At 36.8% G+C, this 26,920-nt stretch overlaps 1 protein-coding gene and 1 pseudogene across 5 annotated transcripts in view; both read left to right on the plus strand.

The window, feature by feature from the left end:
* The window catches only part of COL19A1 (collagen type XIX alpha 1 chain), a 357,656-nt gene that overhangs the window by 129,989 nt on the left and 200,747 nt on the right, over positions 1-26,920 (plus strand). For all 5 annotated transcript variants that reach the window (XM_084958732.1, XM_003121272.6, XM_084958748.1 and 2 more), the window contains exons 13-15: positions 6,291-6,344; positions 16,379-16,432; positions 18,598-18,633. In XM_084958732.1, the coding sequence (XP_084814858.1) occupies positions 6,291-6,344; positions 16,379-16,432; positions 18,598-18,633 (144 nt within the window). The remainder of the gene's footprint in view (positions 1-6,290; positions 6,345-16,378; positions 16,433-18,597; positions 18,634-26,920) is intronic.
* On the plus strand, positions 13,831-14,497 carry LOC100525845 (large ribosomal subunit protein eL32 pseudogene; annotated as a pseudogene).

Genomic DNA, 26,920 nt, shown 5'->3' on the forward strand with positions numbered 1-26,920 from the left:
CCACACCTCTTACCATATAGCATAAAACCCATCAGAATATTGGCCTTGTTCTCTATTTTAGTGTTATTATTATTTAACTTTATTATTTAACTGTTATTACTATCAAGCTTGCAGACTTCCTTGTAGGAACATGTCTCTTTAGTGCTTAGAGTTGCTTATTTTTGTCTATGAGCACTGTTAATTTTGAATAAAGATTGTATTCATTTTTAGTTACATTCTGAAAGTTAGTGATTACATTTATGGAACATATTTGTCTTCTTGCCTCAGAAATTTCAATTCATTCTATTAATTTGTGCTGAACACACTTTATATCAACAGTGAGACACTGTGTTGCTTTAGATCCCCTTACTAGATAGATGCTTTGTTCTGTGTATTTCTGAGCCTCCTTTATTTATTTATTTATTTATTTATTTATTTATTTATTTATTTATTTATGTCTTTTTGCTATTTCTTGGGCCGCTCCTGCGGCATATGGAAGTTCCCAGGCTAGGGGTTGAATCGGAGCTGTAACCACCGGCACAATCCCAGAGCCACAGCAACGTGGGATCCAAGCTGTGTCTGCAACCTACACCACAGCTCACGGCAATGCCTGGTCGTCAACCCACTGAGCAAGGGCAGGGACTGAACCCGCAACCTCATGGTTCTTAGTTGGATTCGTTAACCACTGCACCACGACGGGAACTCCTCTGAGCCTCTTAAATCTTATTTTGCTTTCCATCATTTATGCCTTTCTCTAGATCAGCACAGTCCAACAGAATTTACTGTGGTAAAGTAAATATTCTAACCTGCATAGTCCAATACAGTAAACACTGTTGAGCACTTGAAATGTGGCTAGGGCAACTGAAAAACTGAATTTTAAATTTTATTAAATAGCCATGTATGGCCAGTGGCTACCATTCTGCATTATCTCCTTGTCATCCAGTTCCAGTTTAATAGCTTCAGTTTCATTCTGACTGGAACCTATTTTACTGAATGTGTTTCTGTGCAGTTTTGTTAGTCTTATATATTTTATGTGTTTCTTGTATTCCAGGAGTCAAGTTACTTTTACTTCATTTCCTGCCTTTTGAACATGGTAATAATGCATAATCTTAGATGATTGTATAGGAGTGGAAAGCTTCTCTTTTTCCTTTCTAGGCTTTTTGGCTGGTCTAACAACTAAACTGACATAAGACAGACTAACAGGAGAAAAACAAAGTTTTTGTACCAGGACCCATAAAAATATGACACCCAAAGGCAGTCAGGCAGCTGAGACTTACCTTTCATACCTTCCATCAGAGTTAAGCAGTGGGATGGGCCAGGCTTTGAAGGGAAGAAGGGCGGCTCACAGGAGGATAAGAAGGGCAGATACACATCTGATGTTGCCTGCCTTGCAGATAAGCCTTTGGATAAAAAAGTGATCTCTGGTAATAGCTCTGTTTGTGGGCCAAGCCCCCTGTTAAATTCTTATAGACAATTAAGGTAGAGGAAAGAAAAAAATCTCTTCCTGATTTTTTTAGGGCTTAATGCCCTGAGCTAAAAAAACAAACAAATTAAAAAACCTCCAGGTACATCCATATTGTTGCAAATGGCAAAATGGCATTCTTTTTTATTGCTAAGTAGTATTCCAGTGTGTGGTGTGTGTGTGTGTGTGTACTGTATTTACTGTATCTTCTTTATCTATTCATCTGTTGATAGATGGATAGCAGCTTAGGTTGCTTAGGTTGCTGGATCATAGGGTAGTTCTACTGTTAGTTTTTTAAGGAACTTCCATACTGTTTTCCATAGTGGTTTCCCCAATTTACATTCCCACCCTTGTTCCTTTCTCCACATCCTCACCAGTGTCTGTTATTTGTGGTCTTTTTGATGATCGTCATTTTGATAGGTGTGAGGTGATATATCATTGTAGTTTTGATTTGCATTTCTCTCTGACAATTAGCAATGTTGAGCATCTTTTCATTGCCTGTTGGAAGTCTGAATGTCTTTGGAAAAATGTCTCTTCAGGTCTTCTGATAATTTTTTAATTGGGTTATTTGTTTTTTTTGACATCAAGTTATATGAGTTGTTTATATATTTTGAATATTAACTCCTTATCAGTCATATAATTTGCAAATATTTTCTCACATTAATTATGTTGTATTTTTGTTTTGCTGATGGTTTCCTTTGCTGTGCAAATGCTTTTAAGTTTAATTATCTCCTATTAGTTTATTTTTGCTTTTCATTCCTTTGCTTTTGGAGACAGGTTCTCAAAAAAATATTGCTATGATTTATGTTGGAGTGTTCTGCCTATGTTTTTGTCTAGAAATTTTATGGTTTCAGGTTTTACATTTATGTCTTTAATACATTTTGAGTTTATTTTTGTAAATCGTGTTGAGAATGTTCTAATTTCATTCTTTTACATGTAACTGTCCATTTTTCCCGGCACCACTCATTGAAGAAACTATTTTCTCTTTGCTGTATATTCTTGGCTTCTTTGTCATAGATTAACTGACTATAGGTATGTGGGTTTATTTCTGGGCTTTCTGATCTGTTCTGTTAATCTATATGTCTGTTTTTGTGCTGGTACCATACTGTTTTGATTACTGTAACTTTGAGGTATAGTGTAAAGTCAGGGAGTGTGAAACCTTTAACTCTTTTCTTTTTTAAGATTGCTTTCACAATTTGTGGTCTTTTCTGGTTCCATATCAATTTTGGGATTCTTTGTTCTAGTTCTGTGAAAAATATCAAGGGTATTTTTCTAGTGATTGCAAAGAACCTGTAGATTTCCTTGGGTATTATGGTAATTTTAACAATATTAATTTTGCAATCCATGAATATGATGTATCTTTTTATCTGTGTTGTCTTCAATCTGTTTCATCATTGTCTTACAGTTTAAGAACAGGTCTTACCTCCTTAGTTATATTTACTCTTAGATATTTTATTCATTTGTATTTTATATAATTATGAATGAAATGGTTTCCTTAATTTCTTTTTCTGATAGTTGTTAGTGTATAGAAATACAACAGATTTCTGTATATTAAATTTTTATCCTGAAACTTTACCAAATTCATTAGATGAGCTCTAGTAGTCTTCTGGTGGTGTCTTTAGGATTTTGTGTGTATAGTGTCATGTCATCTGCAAACAGGGACAGTTTTACTTCTTCCTTTTCAATTTTCCTGGGCTGCTTTTTATCTCTTTTGCTTCTCTGATTTCTGTGGCTAGAACTTCCAAAACTATGTTGAATAAAAGTGGAAAGAGTGAGCAACCTTGTCTTGTTCCTGATCTTAGAGGAAATACTTTCAGCTTTTAACCATTGTGTATGACCTTAGCTGTGGGTTTGTAATATGCAGGCTTTATTGTGTTGAGTTATATTCCCTCTACACCCACTTGCTAAAGAGTTTTTATAATGGATGTTGAACTTTATCAAAAGCTTTTCTGCGTTTGTTGAAATGATTATATGGTTTTTGTACTTAGGTTTTTTTTTTATGTGGTGTATCATACTGACTGATTTGCAGATATTGAAAAAAAAATCTTTGCATCCCTGGGTTAAATCCTACTTGATCATGGTTTCTCCTCCTTTTAATGTATTGTTGAATTTGATTTGCTAGTATTTTGTTGAGAATTTTGAATCTATGTTCATCAGTGCTATTGCTCTGTAATTGTGTGTGTGTGTGAGAGAGAGAGAGAGAGTGTGTGTGTGTGTGTGTGTTATCTTTGGTGATGCTGGCTTCATAGAATAAGTTTGGAATCATACTTTTCTTTACAATTTTTGGAATAGTTTCAGAAGAATAGGTGTTAACTTTCCTCTAAATATTTGGTAGAATTAATCTCTGAAGCCATATGGTCCTAAACTTTTATTTGTTGGGAGGTTTGGGGTTTTTTTTTTTATTTTTTTATTCTTGTTTGCTTTTCTACTATATCCATAGTAGTTTGTATCTCTTAATCCTGCACCCCTATCTTGCCTACTGGCAGACAGAGCTGGGTCTTGAAGTCCCTAGCTATAGGGCTTAGGAATTCCAGAGCTGGTGTTGGACCAGTGGTGGGTGGGACCAATTCCTGACACAGCTGTCGATAGGATCCAGGGTGTCCCAAAGCTTATTTCAGCCTACTAGTAAGTGGGGCTAGATCCTTGGCAGCTGGCTGAGGGGCCCAGGATATCTTAGAGCTGGCACTGGCCTGTTGGTGGCTGTGGCTGGAAAATAATACCTGTCCACTTGTGGGTGAGGTTGGTCTTGAGGCTAGAGCAAGCTAGCTAGTAGGTGGGGCCAGACCTCAGGTCTCTGGCTGCAGAGTCCTGGGGGTCCCAGATCTAGTTCCTGTGCACTGGTATGTGAGGCAGAGTCCTAGCCCCCCTGGTGGACAGGCCCACGTCTGGGGCAGCTACGGGCTCAGGGAGTCTAAGGCAGCTTGCCAACTGGTGGGTAGGGCTTTGTTCCCACCCATATAGTTGCTTGGCCTGAGGTGTCTTAGCACTGACTCCTACAGACTGCTGAGCCAGAGTAGGTGGAGGTTCTAGTCTAAGAAGCTAGAGCGAGGATTCCAAATGGTACTCACCAGCACCAGGATCCATGTGGCTGAATGAGCTCCCCAAAATGTCTGTGGCCAGTGTCTGTGACTCCAGGGTGAATTCCAATCGCCCCTACCTCTCCGGGAGGCTCTCCAAGATCAGCAGATGGATCTGACCCAGGCTCCCTTCAGATTACTGCTTCTGCCCTGGGGCCTGGAGCATGAGAGATTTTGTGTGTGCCCTTTAAGAGCAGAATTTCTACTTCCCACAGCCCTCTGGCTCTCCAGAAAGTAAGCCCCACTGGCCTTCAAAACCAAGTGCTCTGGGGCATCATCTTCCAGTGGGAGCCCAAGGCTGGGGAACCCACTGTGGGGTTCAGACCCCTCACTCTTTGGGGACACCCTCTGCAATTGTAATTATCCTTCTGCTTGTGGGCCATCCACCTGGAGTGTGAGTCTTGACTGAACTATGTCTCCACCCTTCCTACCATTCTCATTGTGGTTCCTTCTTTATATCTTTCACTATAGAAGATCATTTCTACTGGTCTTCAGGTTGTTCTCATTGGTAGGAGTTCTATAAGTAGTTGTAATTTTGGAGAGGAAGTGAGCTCAGGGTCTTCCTACTTTGTCATTTTGGACCAGGAGGTGTCTACTTTTCTTTTTTTTACAAATAAAGAAAGATAATGCTTATTGCATTAAAAAGATGATGAGCAAAAGATTATATGAAAAAGAGAATAAAAATCACCCTAGTGGAGCAGAGCAGAGATAACTACTACCACAACTACTACTATTATTATTAATACTACACACTCAGAGTGATGTGTGATGCACTTGGGACCTGAATGAGTTCTTTCTACACATGGTGCATTCTTTTATTTTTAAACACTTTACAAATTATGAAAGTAATACATGCTTATTGTTTAAAAATGAAAAACACTGAAGAGTATAGTGAAAGAAAAAATTGTCCATAGGCACAGAATGCATAGATTAATCACCTTTATTTTTCTGACCTGTTATCTTCCAGTAGTATTTCTAGGACCCAAAGGTAGATTTATTCACAGGTAGATAGGTAGATGGTTAGGCAGACAGGCATTTTTTTTTAATTTTTTTGAATTATATTATAGATATGCAGGGTGTAATCAAAAATATATGTCACTATGAGTATGTGTCATCAACAATGGTATCAGTGGCCATTTTGAACAGTTGTAACTTTGGAGTAATAAAACTAGGTATTGATTAGCATTTATTCACTAAATTTGTTAATCAATTAATTGTATATTATTTTTTATGTCATGAGAGCTTTCCAATAATATAAAATAAAATTCATAAACATGATTCTAATGGCTGTAGCATATTTCCTTGTATCTGTATACTATAATTTATTTATTCAGTTTCCTATTAATGGGCATTTAGGATGTTTACCTTTTTTTACTACTATAAATACCGTTGTACTCTACATTTTAGTACCTAAAACTATTAATCTCTGATTATTTCCTTAGGATACATTCGTAGAAGTGAAATCACTGGGCCAAATGAAATGAGCATATTTAAGACTGCTTCATGTATATTGCCAAATCTCCCTCCAGAAAGTTCTTTGTTGCTTATAGAGGAAAATAAACAGTCTTTGTTCTATTTATACCCTTTAATCATTTTATGCACCTTTTCGTTAAAGCTTTATACTTCTCAGAATTGTTTTTTAATAAATGTTTCTTTCAAGGGATTAAGGAAGTAATCATGTTGTTATAAATACCCAATGTAACTCTCTTATTTTCTCTTAGTAAAGGTTTTCAGATGCAACATTTTTCATTGTATAAATTGTTTCTTTCTAGGGTGAACAAGGAGAAAAAGGAGATCCAGGTTTGGCTGGCGTTAATGGCCAAGATGTAAGCCTAACTCTATTTTTTCTAACATTATGTTTACATTTTGCCACTGACCTATGCTAACTACCAAATGCTATTAAGACTTGACTACCCTTGGAAGAACTAGACACAATCAATGAAAAATCAAGAACAAAGGCAGGTTTTACATGGCTCAGTGGAGGCGATATTTTTAGGTTTGTTACTACCAGGTGTTCCTTGGCTTTATACACCTTATACTAATCCTTAACGGCCTTTTCTTCTTTCCTATTTCTAGCTTGCATTTCTTCTGTCTTGCTTTCTCAGTCTTTTTTCCTCTTACACATATTCTGCTGTGACCAGTGTTCTTACCCAGGCTACTCTTTTCATCTCACTCCCAATCTCCTGAGGGGTCTGTGGAGGTAAGATCTCAGTGATGAAGAGAAAGAGGAGAAGGGAGGGAACCCTGTGTATCTGTGATGCTTCTCCTCCGTTGCACTCATCCTCAGGCTCAGGGATCCCATCCCAGGTGTTGTCCTCACAGCCTCTTACCTCCCCCTTCCCCCTAGGACAGTTACCCCCTCAGAGCTTCACTTGGAATTTGGAGGCTAGACCAAATCTAGGTTTTCCTCTGAAATGTAGATTACTCTCACTTCAGGTCATTAAATCCTCCTTTTACTGTAGATATACAAACTTTACTAAGGGAAGTGTCCACAATGAGATTTATTTCTTCCCAGTTTCCCTTTTCCACTTTCATAAAAATGTTTTAGAAGGGTTCTGAAGGGCCATACTACTTGCTTTCTGGATAAAAGAATAAGGAAGCTAGATCCAATTCTCTGATGTCCTAGAGGTGTTAGGAAGTCCATTTGGATGCAGTAGATCATCACATACAGTAGGAAGGGAGACTGTACATTGTAGTCCCTGGAGCCAATGGGCAAAGTAAGGCCTGGGAGGCAAGGGGTCTGAAAGAGAAATATCTCTGGAGCTAGCACTGCTAATTAATGCTGGCTTAAGGCCCTGGCCCCCACCGTTTTACTCTCTTACTTCCTAAGAAATCCCATTCACAGCTTTAATATGACATCATTCTAGTTCCTCTCTTCTTTGAAGGAGTTTTTCTGCACCAGAGACTGGGAACCAGCACCAGTTGTTTTGAGCTAGGGGAGTATCTGCATCTTCTCTACCTCCTTACAATATACTAGGATGCTGAATGTCCTAACCGTTGGTCTGTACACTTAACAGAGCATCTAATTCACGCCCTCATTGAAGGTACCTGTAAGAGTTCTTCAGCGGAAAGCTGGAGCCAAGTTCCTGTCCTGGTTCTGTTGAGAAAATCACTTCTCAGAGTCTGTAAAGTGATAGCCTTAGGATGGATTCTTAAGTCTCCATCACTGCAGTGTCCTCTAATTTAATGCAATGAGATTATACTAAGATTAATTAAGATTACAGTCTGGAAAAGCATGATGAAATTTGAAGCAGTAATTTAAGTTTTGGAATTACAGCTGCATGTAAGGCAACATAGGGAAACACAATGGAAAAGGGCTGGAGCCCAGGCATGGACAGTTCTGTGTGTGAGGATATCTACCCCTCCTCCTCTGAGCAGCAGTTGGGAGGGAGTGGTATTCATGCTGTGTTTCTTTTCACAGCATGTTCTATAAGATGGATCAAACTGGGGCTTTTTCCTGTGTTTTTGTTCTATCATATTCGTCTTGAGACTGAAGACGATTTCTTGGAATCTCTAGTACTTAAGTAAATGTTTGGTGTAAGTTCTCAATAATTATTTTGCTAAATTTTTATGTGAAAAATTGTGAGATTGTTATAACAGAGTAAAATATAAGTAATTAGAACCTAAACTAGAAAAACAAAGGTGGAAGGGAGTACACAGTGATATGACAGAGGTAAAATATATGCAATTTGGCACTTGATTGCTGTGAATCAAAATTAGCCCAAGGTTTTGACCATTCATTATGAGAAAGCTGTTTTTTTAGAATAAATGTAGGAGTGTTGTGAGAGATTAACTAGAGTGTTGCAAAAGATAAGCAAGCTATAGGTACGCAGGCTCCCTGAGATAGAAGAGCAAAACAAATATTTTTAGAAGTTCATTAAGATAGTGTTAGATAGAATTGAAGTAGAGAAAGGATTTACTCAAACACTTGAATAAAACTGGAAGGAAAATTGAGGGGTTAGAATCTGATGTATATTCATGTTAACTTAGATATTTGGAAATTTTCCTTATGATGTCCGGAAACAAGGTGATTTGCCTTTTTAGAATTAATAAGTTGTACCTCATATATCTGAGTGCCTTCTACTTGGCCAAGTGCTCAGGCAGCCATTGTATGAGGCCCAAATCTGGAGACCAACTAGCTGAGAGCCCACAGCCTAGTGGGCAGTGTGAACTTTCCTTTTGGACAAGAGTCTTGGAGAAGTCCTGCATACAACCTCACTCACGTGAATTTCCTTAGCACCATCATTGCCTAAAATAGCTCATTAGGTACATCATAAAGCATGATGAAGCACATTAACTTTTCTCACTTGGTTGCTTAATTAATATGTAGATGATAATACTTTTCCTTCCTTAGCCAAAGGTATTCAGGGGTCATGACAAAGGAAAAATAAGAAGAGTAATGAAAATTCTCATTTTGCCTCTCTGCTGTCACTGTGGTAAAGAATCACATCCTCTGTTATTTATTCCATCATTGGTAGTGGTGGTTTTAATGTTGGGCTGTAGTCCAAAAAACTGTTTTCATGAGGAATTTGAAATTCAATCCTTCCCCAACTTTAGGGGCTAGATACTGCATGGGTAGATAGCATCCTTGTTTTTAGAGGCAAGAAATAAAGATGGAAAATTGATAAACTTTCTTTTATAAAATGGTAAAATCATCTTTTAACCCTCCTTTGACCAAAGTCTCTTATCTTTCCATTAAGTCATGCCACATTTGTCATTGTCTATTTTTCAAAGCTGAAATAAACTGACTCTAAAAAATAAAATCATTCAGCATTTATGTCAGTTCAGTCTTTCAATAAGTGCAAGGTACACATTCTTAGGGAATGAAGGTTGTTATAACAGCTATCTCAATTTGTGTTGAAGTTAAGCCATGGTAGAGATTATAACTTCAGGAACATCCTGTTGGAATGCAGAGTGAATAACCTCAATGGGCCAGCTCACTGCAATACCTCCCAAGTCAGAGAAAGTTGGAAGAGTTTAATATTCTTGTGAAATGAATTCAAAGCCCTTTCTATAGTCTTTATTCTTATATAATAAACATTTCTTGATGTAAATGTATCTTTTAATAATTTCTTCTGAACCAGCTCTCCCACAAAATGGACAAGCTCACTTCAAGAAAATATAAACCTCTTTAGACGAAAGCATGCAGCAGTTCAGCTTTCTTAATGGGACAGTATTGCATTTTGGTTAAGATAGTACTTTGCCATGTGGGACTGTCTTGCAAGAGAAGAATGTATGGCATCCTTGAGGTTCACCAACTAATCACCAGTAGCAGCTCTTAGTCATCGGGACAAAAAATGCTCTGATATCTTTCTAAATGCATCCTTAACTGTGTGTGTGTGTGTGTGTGTGTGTGTGTGTGTGTGTGTGTGTGTGTATTTGTAAACTTTGAATTGATCTTCAAGGTACTTGAGTATTGAATTAAAGGTATTTGACTAAAAAAGTGCTCACATTTCCCTTAGAGTTTAAATAATGCATACTAAATATATTGAAATTGTCAAAAATTTGAGTTGCTACAATTAGCTTTCAAAATATAAGACCTCAGCTTAGCACACATTCTAGTTTATAATTAAATAATTTTGATTGTCACCTACTATGAAATATATTCAACAGTGGCATCTTAGAACATACTTGGGGGGAGTCTTAATTCATAGACCTTTTTTTTTTTTTTGATGAGTTACCATACATAAAGCATTTAGGTCAATGTCTTGCATACAGTAAGAGCTATATAAACATTTGTTATTATTAGAAACTGGTTTAAATAAAACATGTATCTCTAATAGATATAGAGATAGGTGGATAGATAGATAGGTAGATAGATAGATAGATAGATAGATAGATAGATAGATAGATAGATAGATAGATAGATAATAGATTTTTTTACTTATTTTTTGTGGGGTTATATAATCTTGCAAAAGTAGATTTCAGTCATTCAGTTTAGTCTCTTCCTCTGCATCTTTATTATTGTCTTTAAAATCTCTTTTCAGAATTATAGCATCTGATGTTTCTAAAATAGTCACATTAATCTCCTTACATCAATGCAATCGGTATACTGAATACACAAACTCACAAAGCTGAGATATTGGCTGGCAACAGCTGGTGCCATTGCTAGGGAACAAGATGCAGTCAGTGGAAAATGGGGAAAATAATTAATTGATGAGTTAAAATTTTTAACAAATAACATTATTTTGTATCAAATGGTTTTTAAAGCTGCTACATACATGAGTAAGTAGGTGTTCCAATTACAATAAATTCATAATTTGCCTGCTTTTATAATTCTAGTTTTAATACTGTCTTTCAGCTTTGATCTTGCATTTGATTTTTAAAAATGTTTATTGAAATATAGTTGATTTACAATGTTGTGTTTCAGGTGTACAGCAAAGTGATTCATATATATATACTCACATATATACATATATATATATATATATACACACATTTACACACATATGTGTATGTATATGTGTGTGTATATATTTATTTTAAGATTTTTTTTCCATTATAGGTTATTATAAGATACTGAGTATAGTTCCCTGTAATGTACAGTAGGTCCTTTTTGGTTATCTATTTCATATATAGTTGTGTGTCTATGTTAATCCCAAACTCCTAATTTATCCTTCCCCCACCCTTTCCCCTTTGGTAATCATAAGTTTGTTTTCTATGTCTGTAAGTCTGTTTCTGTTTTGTTAATAAACTCATCTTAATTTGGATAAGAGTTCCTATCTCTCATAATATAGAGTACACTACTGTGCTTTTGAGCATCTTTATAGATGTGAATTTTATTGAGAACTTTGATAATAGGTGCCCATCTTATTCAATATTAAATTCAAAGTCTGTTCAACTTGATTCTTTGTGCTCTATGGCGAATGCTGTGTCTTTTTCTCCCCAGTACTCAGAAGCCACTGATAGCAACACTAGTGTGACATAGGCAGAAAAAAATGCACTTAAGAAAAGGATCACCAGTCTGCTTCTCAGAGCCTATTTGAAGCCATGGCCTTAATAACATGGTACCTTATCACAGGAGGACATGAGCTGTATGGTCCACTTCAGTGGCCAATAAAAGTAGAAGCTTCATGAGTGCAGTACTTCTCAATTGCATTGTATTCCATGTGAGTTAAAGCACCATTGTTACCTATCCATCCAACTGATTACAGACCAGACAGAAAACTTAACCATCCCTAAGACTTGGTATTGAAAGGTAAAAGCAACATTTATTAAGTACCTATGATGTGCTTAGTGTTTTTACAAAATATAATTCTCAGAACAGCTCTTCAAGACAATTATTATTTATACCTATTTTATAAGGAAGCTTAGATAAATTGCCCAAGATAATGCATGAGATGCTAGTCCTGGAGTGCCCATTGTGGGTCAGTGGGTTAAGGACCAGATGTTGTTTCTGTGAGGATGGGGGTTTGATCCCTAGCCTCGCACAGTGGGTGAAGGATCTGGCATTGCCGCAAGCTGAATCTTTGGTTGCAGATGCGGCTCAGACCCAGTGTTGCCATAACTGTGGCATAGGCTGAAGCTGCAGCTCTGAGCTCTGATCTGACCCCTGACCTGGAAACTTCCAAATGCCACAGGTATGACTATAGAAAGAAAGAAAGAAAGAAAGAGAGAGAGAGAGAGAAAGAACAGAAAGAAAGTGCTAGTCCTCTCATGACTCTCCTAAAATCTCCATGTCTGAAGTCTTGAGTGCCTACAGGAAAATTAGGCATATTTGGGAACTGCTCCTTTCACACCTACTATGTTTCTAGAATAGTTCTCAAACTCACATCAGCCTGTGACTGGGTGCATTATTATCCCACCCCACTTCCTGACCATAGTTGACTGAACCAGGGATAGTTAGCTGACATAACTGCAAAGAAGTCCCTTCTCCAGAAGTTGCAATTAAGGTTAGTTTGTCAGGCAGGAATGTTGAAAAAATTTTTAATATATTATTTTATGCCTCAAATATATTTGTAACATATAACCTATATGATGAACACCAGTATACCCAGAACTCAATATAATGCCATGCCCACCTCAGAGTTAACCATTTTCCTGAATATTTTGTTTCATGTTCCCTTCCATTACTAAAAATAATGTCTTCCTACTCTTGTTCATAGGAATACAGGGTTTAATCTTGCATGTGTGTCGATGTTCAATAGTATTTGTTGCATAAATGGGTACTCTGTCTTTCTCAGCCATTTCTTTCTTCATGTTTGTCTTTCCTCTGGATGATGTTCTATCAGCAAGAAGAAAAGAAAACATCTTTAGTAAATTTCTCAGCTCAGTAAATGGCACAACCCCCTAGCCAGTCGCTTAAGCCAAGAACAAATCAGCCTTGGTACTTCCTTTTCCCTAGCCCCACCTCCAGCGTTCCTGCAAGTCCTAATAGCATGTGCCAGTCTGATACTTCTCATCTCCTCTCCCAGCCATCTTGCTCTCTTGCCTGCAAAGCTGTGAGAGCCTCTTTTCTGCTTCTACTTTTGCTGCCTATAATCTATTTTCATGTTGTAGCCAAAGCATTCTTTTTTTGGAAACACAGTCAATCACATCATTTCCCTGCTGAAAATCCTAAGTGGCTTCCCCATTGCACTTAGAACAAAACCCATCCTTCTCTCCACAGCATGCAATTCTCTGTGTGCCATGACCCCTGGCTAACCTTGACTGCACCACCCGATCCTTACCTCCTTGCCTGCTCATGACACTCCTTCCACACAAGGGACTTCCATGCTGGCTCTTCCTTCACTCCTGCCCCCTTAACTTTTCCCCAGGATCATTGCATGGCTGGATCCTGTGAAACAACAAACATCCCCTGCACAGAAAGGCTGCTTCTAACCACCCCACTGAAGTAGCAGCCTTTGCCCTGCAATGCATCACATTCAGCCTGTGGACCTGTTCATTGTCAGTCACCCATCTCTATAACATGAATTCCATCAGGGCAGGAATCTAGATTTTGCTAAGGAAAACATTATTCTGACACTTGTTAAAATGATCAAGAAGATTTTCTATTCAAGATTATTGCAATGTGGGTATTGCAGTAAGGAAGAAGATTGGGCTCAACTCTGAATACCACAAGGATGAGTAGGGATTTATAACTAAGAAATAGAGAGATGTGGTCAGTGAATGGAATGTTACTAAAAGCAGACATCAAGGGTGGGGGATTCTTGCTAAAAGCTGGCCATCAAAGAGAGGGATGAGGGACTACATCAGATATCAAGGCTGGAGATTCTCTCTCAACTGACTTGACAAGACTCATTAAAACTGGGCCAAGCAAGCCAGACAGGACAGGGGCCAAGGGTGAAGCCTAGTCAAGAAGAGGGTTCAGCTCTCTTCCTCGGCACTGCCTTACGGAGGTGGCAGCCATCTCCCACCTGGCATCATGGCTGCTCTCAGACCCCTCATGAAGCCCAAGATCATCAAAAAGAGGACCAAGAAGTTCATCCGGCACCAGTCAGATGGATGTGTCAAAATTAAGCAGAACTGGCAGAAACCCAGAGGCATTGACAACAGGGTGCGGAGAAAGTTCAAGGGCCAGATCTTGATGCCCAACATTGGTTATGGGAGCAACAAGAAAACAAAGCACATGCTGCCCAGTGGCTTCCGGAAGTTTCTGGTACACACTTTAAAGGAGCTTAAAGTGCTGCTAATATGCAACAAATCTTACTGTGCTGAGATTTCTCACAACATCTCTTCCAAGAACCGCAAAGCCATTGTGGAGAGAGCAGCCCAACTGGCCATCAGGGTCACCAATCCCAACACCAGGCTGCGCAGCAAAGAAAATGAATAGACAGGAGTTCTGGTTGTGGCTCAGCAGATTAAGCACCCAGCTAGTATCCATGGTGATGCCATGATCCCTGGCCTCAGTGAGTTAAGGATCCAGTGTTGCAACGAGTTGTGGCAGATGTGGTTTAGACCCCAAGTTGAAATGAATAGTGGGCTCGTGTACACATTGTATCTGTGTTAATAAAACCATAAAACTTGAAAAAAAAAAAAAGAGGGCTCAGAGGAACCTGACTCAGTTTGGTTAAGGAGAGAGTCTTTGCCAACTCTTGTTCTTTTTGTATCTCTCAATATAAAGTATATCATATTTATATAATATTTTATAATATTATTTTATAATATTTTAAAATCTAACATTACAACTTTAAGACAAATGTAAATATATTACTTTCTTGTAGCAACATCAAAAAAAGTAAAAAGAAACAGGTGAAACTAATTTTAATAATATATCTTATTTAATCTCATATCCACAATGTCATCTTTTTAGTATATAAGCAGCATAAAAATTATTAATGAGCTATCATATATTTTTTGTACTAAATATTGAAAACCCACTGCTACTTTCCCTCGTGGCACATCTGCATTCAGACTAGTCATGTTTCGAGGATCAAAAGCTGTATGTAGCTCAGGGCTGCATATTGGGCAGTACACATCTAATGACTGTAGGGGTGACTGCACAGAGGGTTTCAATAAATGTCTATTGAATAAATGGATGAGTGAACTAAGAATAAACTCTATTCATAGAAGTGGCTGTTTTATTTCCGCAAGTGTTCAGAACATGTTGGTGCCAAGTTTTGCTCCAGAAGCATGTATAAATAGAGTATGTGTTGCTTGATTTGGGAAGGAATGGATATTTCAAATAATAGAAGAAAATCACATCTCAAATAGGATTTAATTTTCACTCATCTTTGTTCTATAAATACTCAGAGGTAATGATGGAGGAAATATAGCTATGAATTCCATCTATGAAGATATTTATGCAACTGCAAAGGTCTTTTTTAAACAAATTAGATGCGGTATTCACCAATTAATTTTTTTCTTAAAGTTTTCTTTTGTTCCTTTCAGTTTGTCACTGGCTTCTGTAGTGAGGAGCTATAGGTGATGGCATTTGGCTTTGTTTATTCAGTACAAAATGTCAGAGCAGTAAGAGCTGGACCCCTCAGCTGGGAGCAGTAAGGTACCTGGATTTCCTGTGCATTTTATGGCATAGGAATATTTCTTTTTTCCTTTGTTGTTCTTCTCTCACACAATGTGTCAAGTTAAGGATGAGAAAATATATTTTTTCCTATTGACCACACAGTTGGGATGTGTCTGTTTCACTCTGTTTCTGTTTACATTGTGAATACATTCAGCTGTGGCACTGATCTCCTCCAGTGAATCTATTGTGGTATCCCTGACAGCTGTCATTTCTGACTCAGATCAACTAAATACCCACTAAAAACCAAAGAGTCCAGAAGAACTCATGAACGTATTTATCTGATGTGTTGTCTGTGTCTTATATAGTTTCATTTGATGTTTTTATAAATCCAGGTAAAAAAGAGCTAGGAATTAGAGAACTAAGCCAGACTTTAAAACAGGAGAAGAGGTTGCATTTTAGCTCCAGCTTTGTGAATGATGGGAAAAGAGTGCATTCTTTATCCCTTTTTCCCCCACAATTAGATTTCTTGATAGGGACAAAAATGTTTTTGATTTAAATCTTGAATTTGGGGGGCAAGATTTATGAAGGTCAAATCAATGCTAAATCAGAGGTATTTACAACATCTACAAATTTATTCCAAAGTGGATGCTTAAAAGTGCGTATAGATCTAAATGATGTTCTCCCAGATGGTGAAATAATGTAATTTTAGCAGGAAGCAAAGTTGCACAAATATGCAGTATTGTGGCCTCACACTGGTTTAATGTATACATACCCACCATTCACAGATGTTGCATATCATTTTAGTGCCAGTTATCTACATTTCTTTCTATATTACACACTGAAGATTGGGATTTGGGAGTTCAATACGTTATGATTTATTTTGTGACTAATGACTTGCTAGAAACTGAAGCTTTCTGTGAACTGTGTAAAGTCATATTGATTGTGTTCTTCATACAGGGTTCGAAAGGCGATGTGGGTCCTCGTGGTCCACCTGGCCCAAAAGGAGAAAAGGTACTGTATTCACCTGGGAAAATGCCAATCCTTGTTTAAGAAAACCCTAAGAAATTCTGCACTGACTTTTCATTGATACTGTTTATCTGCCAAAAGTTAATTTTGTTAAATTTAACAAAAGGCTGTTATGTTCAAAGCATCTGAACAATAGAAACCTTTTGGTTCATTTAATTAGTTTAAATGTTCAATTGCTGGTTGACGTTAATTTGCATTTATAAGATTTCCCTTTTCTCCCCCTTGCTTGACAGTGTTAGGTGTTTTGTCAGCAAATTAGCAGCTGTGTCCCCTTTTGGGGAACTTTGCCAATAGCACTGAGCTGCTACCATGGTGGTGAAGCAGGTGGCCTTTGGGGGGAAGGAGGCTAGCTGTGCACCTCAGTCTTAAATAAATGCGCCGTTTCCTGCCACCTTTTCTCACAGGTCATTTTACATTGGCCTATTGGCAGAGACCTTGAAAAGAAAATTAAGAAATTATAAAAGCAGGAGTTGTTTTGAGTAAGGTCATGGGATACTAATTTGATGACAATTGTATGTGTGAGTGTTTTGCACTGTTTTTTGTTCTCCATTCTCAGCACATGTAGAAATCTTTGTCTATCTTCAATATTCTACCTTTACATTATAGTTGATTTTGCAAATTGATCCCAAGTGACTGATTTAAACTACATCAGCATTCCTTAATAACTATTGGATATTTTTATTCAGTTGTTCCTAAAATAATAATTGCACAAGGCTAAGTCTTTACGTTTGAGATGACTAGGTTTACTGAGAAAAGAGTAAGTTATATCAATACTCCCAACATTAGAACACAGCATTCCAGTGCCCCATGGCACACAGATGTGGCCCCAGGTCTCTACTTGAATAGGGATTATGGCAGTGATGCCTGATATGTTTTTTATTAATGACTTTATTCAATTCACCAACAACACTCTGGGATTCAACTTATTTATCTGCATAATGAGGAAATTGGATAAGATGGAGAATCTCTAAAAGTCTGTCAAATTTAACCTTCTAAGACTTAACCTTTTTAAAGAATATTTTTATTGAGGTGTAGTTAATTTACAATATTATATTTGTTTCAGGTGTACAATATAGCGATTTAAAATTTTTATAGGGTCTATTTAAAGTTCTTATATGGGAGTTTGCTGGTGGTCTAGTATTTAGGACTAGGTGCTGTCACTGCTGTAGCCCAGTTCAGTCTTTTGTCTGGGAACTGAGATCCTACATCCAGCAATTGCACACTGTGGCAAAAAAAAAAAAAGTTATTATATAATATTGGCTATATTCCCTGTGCTATGCAATATATTCTTGTAGCTTATTTATTTTATACACAGTAGTTTGTCCTCTTAATCCTCTATCCCTATCTTGCCATTCCAGTGATGCTTGATCTTAATGACTATGAGTTATTAGGAAATACCTTGGAATGGTGATACAGTAAAGCATATAGGTAACGTATTTATAAATCAGAAAATATTAAACTTTAGGATTAACCATATTTTTTAAGATTTTGAGTAGTTTTTCAGTATATCCACCTGGTAATTTGTATTCACATAGGTCAGCAAAGCAATTTTAGTGTTTAAAAGTACATAAATATGGACAAAACCTTTTACAGTTGTTGGCAAGTGCAAGGCCAGTTCAGCAGAGCTTTAAAAGAGGCAACGGTTGTGATGGTTGTTGTACACCTATAAATGTAATAAAATTTATTAAGAAAAAAAAGGCAATGAGACTGCTTTTTGCAGCTGGAAGGCACGAAGTGGGGAGACCCACTTATTATTTCTGCTGATCCTCATGCTAACTTGTCAGAAATATAATTTATCGTTGTGACACTCCACAGATGCTCCATTGGCAAGTAACCATATTTGAAGTGATCTTCATTCTAATTTTGGATTAGTAGACAAAAGAATAGAAATTAGATTATTTTAGCTTTTCAAAACAATTTCTGCTGCTACAAAAAATTATGGGGATGCACAAGGTGATATTTATATGATGAGAGCTAAAAGCACATGAAGAGTTTTTCATTGTACAGAGACTTTTGTCTAGATAAAAATCTACCTTTCTTTCCTTCAGGATTTATCTAGATATTGCTTCAAACCATTCAGAAAATTTATAAGTAACATGTGCAAAAGGGAACTACTAGTAATTGCAGCTTTTCTCTTTAATCTATTTCAGGGAGATATGGGACCTCCAGGACCACCAGCCTTAACTGTAAGTATTTTAGAAATCAAAATTCAAATACCTTACCCTGTTTATTATTCATATTACATCATGACTAAACCAGAATATAAGCCATCGGATATTTCCAGAATTAAAAGTGACTTCAGAGTAGATCTAGGTAAGCCTCCAGATTTTAAAGATGGGACATCTGCCCATGACCGTGAAGGACTTAACCTAAGGTCATGCAGGGAGTCACTAGAAAAGTCTGGAAGCAGTGCATAACCTGAGCAATATGGTTCATACCCACCTTATGGTTCATAATTTTGCCCCTTAAAAGTTTGATTATACATTCTTAATATGACATTCAACATGACATTTAAAGTTAATGGAAGCAGGGACAGTTCTACTTACTCCAAAAATTGTAAAAACTACAAAATAAACTATAATCACCCAATTTGTAAAAATAGCTACCTGTTTAAACTGATTGTTACACTCTCCAAAACCTGTTCATGACCATTGTTTTTGCCTAAGATTTGCTTCTATGATTCACAAATGATAAGATGGCAATATTTCAGTAACAGATTTATGGGAGACGTTCATAATGTGCACATGATGAGGTTGTTCTCAATTAAATGGTTCATCATTTATTAAACATTTAATCATAAATATAAAATGCTTTTATATTTAGATACAATTTACTGTTATAGATTTCTTCATAGGTCATTAAGGTTTCTCATTTAATTTAAAGATTTGGTCTGAGAATGACACTAAACCTAATGGAAAAGAGGAAAGTCTTTTTGAAATAAGGTCATTTGTAGCCTGGGGTCTCTTGAATTCTATGTTGATATTACCTAATGACATAAATTTAAAATATAAATCATCAGTTTTCTAAGACCTGTCCTGATTATAGAAGGTCAGGTTTTAAAAAGTCTTCTAGCATCTGGATTGGGGCGGGGGGGGAGAGAGTCTTCCTTACAGAGCAGTGTAGGACTCACAAAGGGTGTTGTTTTGACAATGTTTATATTTAATTTTATACTTTAAAATGTCACTCTGAACACTATGTTAGTAATGTCTTACACAAATAATCTTTGTAATGCTCACTTAAAAGGCAAACATTTCTTCATAAATTGGAAAATCCTAAGGAGCCAAACAAATGACTTTCTTAGGAATAAGCAAAATCAATTTACAATGGAATGTTGTGCTTGAAGCTTGGATTTTCAAAATAAAAATAAAAACTATTTATTGGAGAGGAGATTTTAACTGCATATTATTCAATTTTGTATAATTTGTGGAGTTTATTTCTTAAATTATCTGGCAGTGATTTAGAGTTAAACCTGCTCATTTTATTTAAATCACATGTTGTATGCTCAATCACTCCAAGTAGTTATCAGACTACCTAGTCATTTTCAACTTGTATTTGAAGACCAGAATGCAATCTATCTGTATTATTTCACCCGAAAAGCAAATTTCACCCCTCAGCCAGAAAATTGCATTGGACTATATGTATTTTGTGGGTTTTTCATGACAGCTGGACATCTTCCTGCCAAGTAACAACTTGTAGATGCCTCTTTGCCCTATTTAGCTGGCAGATACCAAAGGAATACAAGCTAATTTTTATACTTACCTAAAGATATGAGAGAGAGGCCAAAGTAGGCGATCAAGATGGCAGAGTATGAGGTTGTGGACTTCACCTCCCCTCAAAAACACATCAACACATGGAACAATTCTCACAGAAAACCAACTGGAAACTGGCAGAAGATCTCTTATACAACCAAAGCTGCAAGGAAGATTCTCATGTAACCAGGCAGGACAAAAAAAAAAAAAAAAAAAAAAAAAAAAAACCATTAGGATGGGACTGGTGCTGGTTGGGAAGACCACTGGGACATATAGAGGAGCTCGAGGGTCCTGGACTCTGCCCACAAGGAGTGCATGCATGATGGCTTGGTACCAATTAGAGCAGAGCTGATGGCTGTATCTTGCCACACTTCCCAGCCCCGAATGCACTCCTAGTGGAGCGGCTAGTGTGCACAGTGGTGAGGTGCTGAAACTTGGACTTTAGTGGACAGACCCTGGGGTAGGATTTGGTCTAGCTGTGTAGAGACAGCCTGGTGCACCTAGAGTGTAGTCTGGGCCTAACCTCAGGACTCATTGTTAGCACACACATGGCTAGTGAGGGTGTGGGCATCTACCATAGGAGCCACATCATCAGTATGTTCATGGCAGGGCATGGTTCAAGCAGCAGCAGTGGAATTTGTGAGTGCACATACTGCAAGGGTAGGGCTGACACCTGAGCCCATTATCAGTACTTCCACAGTGGGGGCACATGGGGAGTGGCTGGGGTCTGGCAGCAGGAGATTTTGTTGACTTGAATATCAGCAGGAAGCATCTACAGAACCACACATCTCTAGTGCTACTTCTCCTGGGGAGGAGTATCAGTAGTTCCTTTCCCAGCAAGAGCACACCAGTTCTGCCCACCTCACACTACAGCTCAGAAATGGATCTGGAGACTTCTATCCCAACAACTGGGAAGCAGACCCTGTCCCTGACAAGGCTTTGACAGCCATGGAACAAAGAGGAGGGCCCGCTCAACATCCAGAGCAGGGTCTGGTTACCATAACACCAGTGACATTCTCCATCAAGGGGATAACAGCCAGCACACTCTGAGAGATGTGGCAGGCATCCATACCAAAAACAGCCCTCCCACTAAAAATATTGGACTCACATAGTCTGCATAGAGGTGTGTCCACATAAAAGCAGCCCTTCAGGACCACAATAGTTAACTGTTTAATCCTAAATTCATAGAAACAGAGAATTTTAAGTAAAATGAAAAGGCAGATGAAGTACTTTCAATTAAAAGAACAAGAGAAATCTTCTGAAAGAATAATCAATGAAACAGACCTCACCAGTCTACTAGACCCTGAGTTCAGAAAGGAGGTAATAAAAATGCTAAAGGAACTAAGAAATATTTACTGACATAAATTCAGATCACTGTATACGGAATTTGAAATTTTAAATAGGAACCAATAAAAATTAGACAACTCAATTGCTGAGATAAAAGCCAAGCTAAAAGCAGACTAAATAATGCATAAAAAACAAATACGTGATCTAGATTATAAGAATAATGGAAATCAATCAATCATACCAGCAAACAGAACGACAAATTTAAAAAATGAAAGCAACATATGAGATCTATGAGATAATGTAAAGCATGCCAACCTATGAATAATAGGGATCCCAGAAGGAGAAGAGAGAAGGGGATCCAAAATATATTTGAAGAAATGGGTGGAAACTTCCCAAACCTAAACAAGGAAATAGATATCCAGGTACAAGAAGCCCAGAGGGCCCCAAAAAGATGAACCCAAACAAACCCACACCAAGACATATCACAATTAAAATGACAAAAGTTAAGGATATAGAGAGGATTCTAAAGACAACAAAAGAAAAACAAAGAGTAAGTTAAAAGGAAGCCCCACCCGCAATAGACTATCAGGTGATTTATCTACAGAAATGTTGCAGGCCAGAAGGGAGTGGCACCATATATTCAAAGTCCTGAAAGGGAAAAAAGTGTGCAACTTGGGATACCCTACCCAGCAAGATTATCATTAGAATAGGACAAAGAATTTCTTAGACAAGCAAAAACTAAAAGAATACAGCAATACTAAACCTAACATAAAAGAAATATTAAAGGGTATTCTCTAATTCAAAAAGAAACAAGAATCTATAGGAAAGGAAAAAACACAATAGGAAAGGCAAATATATTAAAAAAATTGAAAATCAATAAGCCAGTAACAAATCAAAAATAACTTTAAAAATTTGTAAAAGCAATTGTAACTACAATTAACAGCAAAAGAATAAACATGAAGGTGTAAAATAGGACACCAAAATCACAAAATGTGGGAAAGAGGAGTAAAAAATTGTATATTTTTAAGAATGTGTCTGAACATATATGACTATCAGTCTAAAGCAAGTAGATTTAGTTCTGGGTTAACATACTTGAAAACCAGGGTAACCGAAAACCAAAAACGTACTATAGATTCATAACAACCAAAAAGAAATGAACTCAAGCATAATACAATAGAAAAACATCAAACCACAAACGGAAAAACAAAAAGAAGAAAGGAACAAAGAAGAACTATAAAACCAACTGGGAAAACAATGGAAATAAACACATCTTAGTGATAATTACTTTAAACTGGACTAAATACTCTGATCAGGCGTTCCCTTGGTGGCGCAGTGGTTAACGAATCCAACTAGGAACCATGAGGTTGCAGATTAGATCCCTGGCCTTGCTCAGTGAGTTAAAGATCCAGCATTGTGTGAGCTGTGGTGTAGGTTGCAGACGTGGCTTGGATCCCACATTGCTCTGGCTCTGGCATAGGCCAGTGGCTATAGTTCCAATTAGACCCCAAGCCTGGGAACCTCCATATGCCATGGGTGTGGCCCTAGAAAAGACAAAAATAAAAATAAAAATAAATAAATACTCTGATCAAAAGACATATAGCTGTAGATTGGTTAAAAAAAAAATAAGAACCTGCAATACACTGCCTGCAAGAAACTAATTTTTGGGCTAAATACATACATAGACTGAAAGGGAGAAAATAGAAAAAGATATTTCATGCAAAAAGACAAGAAAGCAGGGTAATAATACATCAGACAAAATAGATTTTAAAACAATGTCTATAACAAAAGACAAAGAACAACATTATATGATGATAAGGGGATCAATACAAGAAGAGGGCATTGTACTTGTTAAAATATATGCACCTAATATAGGAGCACTTAATATATAAAACAAATATGAACAGACATAAAGGAATAAATTGATAGGAATACAATAATAGTAAGGTACTTAACACCCCACCAACATCAATGGATAGAATATCTAGATAGATAATCAGTAAGGCAGTAGAGATCCTAAATGACACAATATAACAGTTGGATTTAATTGATATTTACAGGAAACTACATCCAAAAAAAAGCAGAATACATGTTCATTTCAAGAACACACGAACATTCTTTAGGATAGACCACATACTAGGGCACAAAACAAGTCTCAACAAATATAAGAGGATAGACATTATCTCATGCATCTTTCCTGGCCACAATTATTTGAAACTAGAAATCAAATACAGAAGGAAAAATGGGGGGGGGGAGATCATATAGGGACTAAACAATATGCTACTAAAAACCAATGGGTTAACAATGAAATCAGAAAATACTGAGACAAGTGACAATAAAAACACATTACAAAATCTATGAGATGCAGCAAAAGCAGTTCTAAGAAGGAAATTTATAGTGATAGAGGCCTTCTTAAAGAGACAAGAAAAATCTCAAAAATAAAAAACCTTGGGGTTCTCTTGTGACTAGTAGGTTAAAGATCTGGCATTGTTACTGCAGTGGCTCTGGTTACTGCAGTGGTACAAATTTGATCCCTGGTGTAGAAAATTCCACAAGCCACGAATGCAACCAAAAAACCCCTCCGCCCCCCCCCCAAAAAAACACTAAGCTACCACCTAAAAGAATTTATAAAAGAATGAACAAAATCCAATATCAGCATAAGGAAGAAAATTATAAAGATCAGATGAGAAATAAATAAAATAGACATTAAAAAACAATAGATGGTCAATAAACTAAAGCTGTTCTTTTGAAAAGTTGAGCAAAATCAACAAACTTCTATCCAGGCTCACCAATGAGAGAGACGACTCAAATAAACAAAATAAGAAGTGAAAAAGGAGAAATAACTGATACTGCAGAAATACAAAAAAAAAAAAAAAACCCATAAGAATACTATGAAGAGTTATATGCCAACAGATTGGACAATGCAGAAGAAATGGATTAGTTTCTAAAAACATACAGTCTGGAAAAACTATATCAAGAAGAAATAGACAATTTGAACAGACTGGTCACTAGTAGAGAAGTAGAATCTGTAATTTAAGAAAAACTCCTTGCAACCAAAAGTCCCAGACCAGGTGGCTTCACTGGGATATTCTACAAACACACAAAGAACTTATATGTATCCTTCTTAAACTATTCCAAAAGACTGAAGAATAGGGAACACTCCTAATGTCATTCTCTGAAGCCACTATCACTCTGACACCAACATCAGACAAAGACATTCAGAGAAAATTACAGGCCAATATCTTTAATGAATATGGATCCAATCCTCAACAATATATCACCAAGCAAAATCCAATAATACATAAAAAGTATGATCAAGTTGGATTCATTCTGGGGTCACAAGGATGGTTAAACATATGCAAACCAATCAATGTGATACAGCACATTAACCAAAGAAAAGACAAACCACATGATCCTCTTAATAGATACAGAGAAAGCATTTGATAAAATTCAACAAGAATTCATGATAAAAACTTATCAAAGTTGGTATAAAGGGAGCATATCTCAACATAATAAGAGTAATTTATGACAAACACACAGTTACTTATATAATACTCAATGGTAAAAACTTTACCTTCCTTCTAAATCCTGGAACAAGCAAGGATGCCCATTCTCACCACTTCTATTCAACAAGTTTTAGCCACAGCAATCAAATAAAAAAAGGAAGTTTTAGCCATAGCAATCAAATAAAAAAAGAAAGAAAAGGTATCCAAATTGGATACCTTATATGCAGATGACATGATACTCTATATAGAAAACCCTAAAGACTTCCCACAAAACCATTAGAACTGATGAATGAATCCAGCAATGTTGTAGGATATAAGAATAATGTACATAAATCTGTTGCATTTCTCTATACTAACAATGAAATACCAGAAAGAGAAAGTTAAAATTTTTTTTCATTTAAAAATCATGTCAAAAAAAAAAAAAAAAAAACCAACAAACCCTTGGAGTAAACCTAACCAAGGAAGTGAAAGACCTATATAGTGAAAACTATAAAACATCAATAAAGGAAATTGGAGATGATTCAAAGAAATGAAAAGATATCCATTTCACTTGGATTGGAAAAATTAATACTGTTAAAATGGTCATATTACTCAAAGCAATTTGCAGATTTAATGCTATTCCTATCAAATTACCCATGACATTTTTCAAAGAACTAGAATAATTCTAAACTTTACATCCAACCACAGAAGACTCAGAATTGCCAATGCATTCCTGAGGGGAAAAAAAAAAGCTGCAAGCATAACTCCCCCAGACTCTGACAATACTACAAAGTTACAGTAATCAAAACAGCATGCTATTAGCACAAAAAAATGACATGTGGATCAATGGAACAGAATAGAGGGCCCAGAAATAAAGCCATATACTTGCAGTCAATTAATCTTCATCAAAGAAGATAAGAATATATATTGGAGAAAAGACAGCCTCTTTAGCAAGTGGCATTGGGAAATCAAGACCAGTGATATTAGACCATTCCCTTACATATTATACAAAAATAAACTCAAAGTTATTTAAATACATGAACATAAGACACAAGGTCATAAAACTCCTAGAAGAGAACATAGGCAAACCATGCTCTGACATCAATCATATCCGTGTTTTCTTAGATCACTTTCCCAAGACAAAAGAAATAAAAGCAAAAATAAACAACTGGGACCTAATCAAAATGTAAAAGCTTTGCACAGCAAAGGAAACCATCAGTAAAATTAGAAGACAGTCTATGGAATAAGTGAAAATATTTTCAAATGATTCCAACAATTGGTTAATTTCCAAAATATACAAACAGCTCATAGAAACAAAAGATCCTAACATTCCTTTGGCACCAGGAAAGACCCTGAAGAGCCAAAGTAATCCCGATAAAAAAGAACAAGGCTGGAGGCATCACAATTCCTGGCTTCTAACTATTACAAAGCTGTGTTAATGAAAACAATATGGCACTGTCATAAAAATAAACACATATGCCACTGGAACATAATTAGGATCCCAGAAACAAACCTATGCATATACAGTCAACTAATATTTGACATGCGAGGCAACAATACTCCTTGAAATTAAAATAAGGAAAATCTACTTGAATTGGTTTTGGCAGTGAACTTTTTGGGTATGACTCCATAAACAAAAATAAAAGTTTGGGACCATATCAAACTCAAAAGCTCTGCACGGCAAAAATAACAATAAACAAAATGAAAAGGCAACTATGGAATGGGAGAAACTATTTACAAGCCGTATATATGACAAGGGGTTAATATACAAAATATGTAAGGAATTGATTTAACTCCATGGCAAAAAGCCCAAATAATCACACTATAAAATGGACAAAGGGAGTTTCCGTTGTGGCTCAGCAATAACAAACCTGACTAGTATCCATGAGGATGTAGCTTGGATCCCTGGCCCTGCTCAGTGGGTTACAGGATCTGGTGTTTCTGTGAGCTGTGGT

This window comes from Sus scrofa, chromosome 1, assembly GCF_054392235.1.
Source record: "Sus scrofa isolate SSC_HxYL_T2T_F1_AM1 chromosome 1, Sscrofa_HxYL_maternal_Yorkshire_Landrace_v2.0, whole genome shotgun sequence".
Classification (NCBI taxonomy): domain Eukaryota; kingdom Metazoa; phylum Chordata; class Mammalia; order Artiodactyla; family Suidae; genus Sus; species Sus scrofa.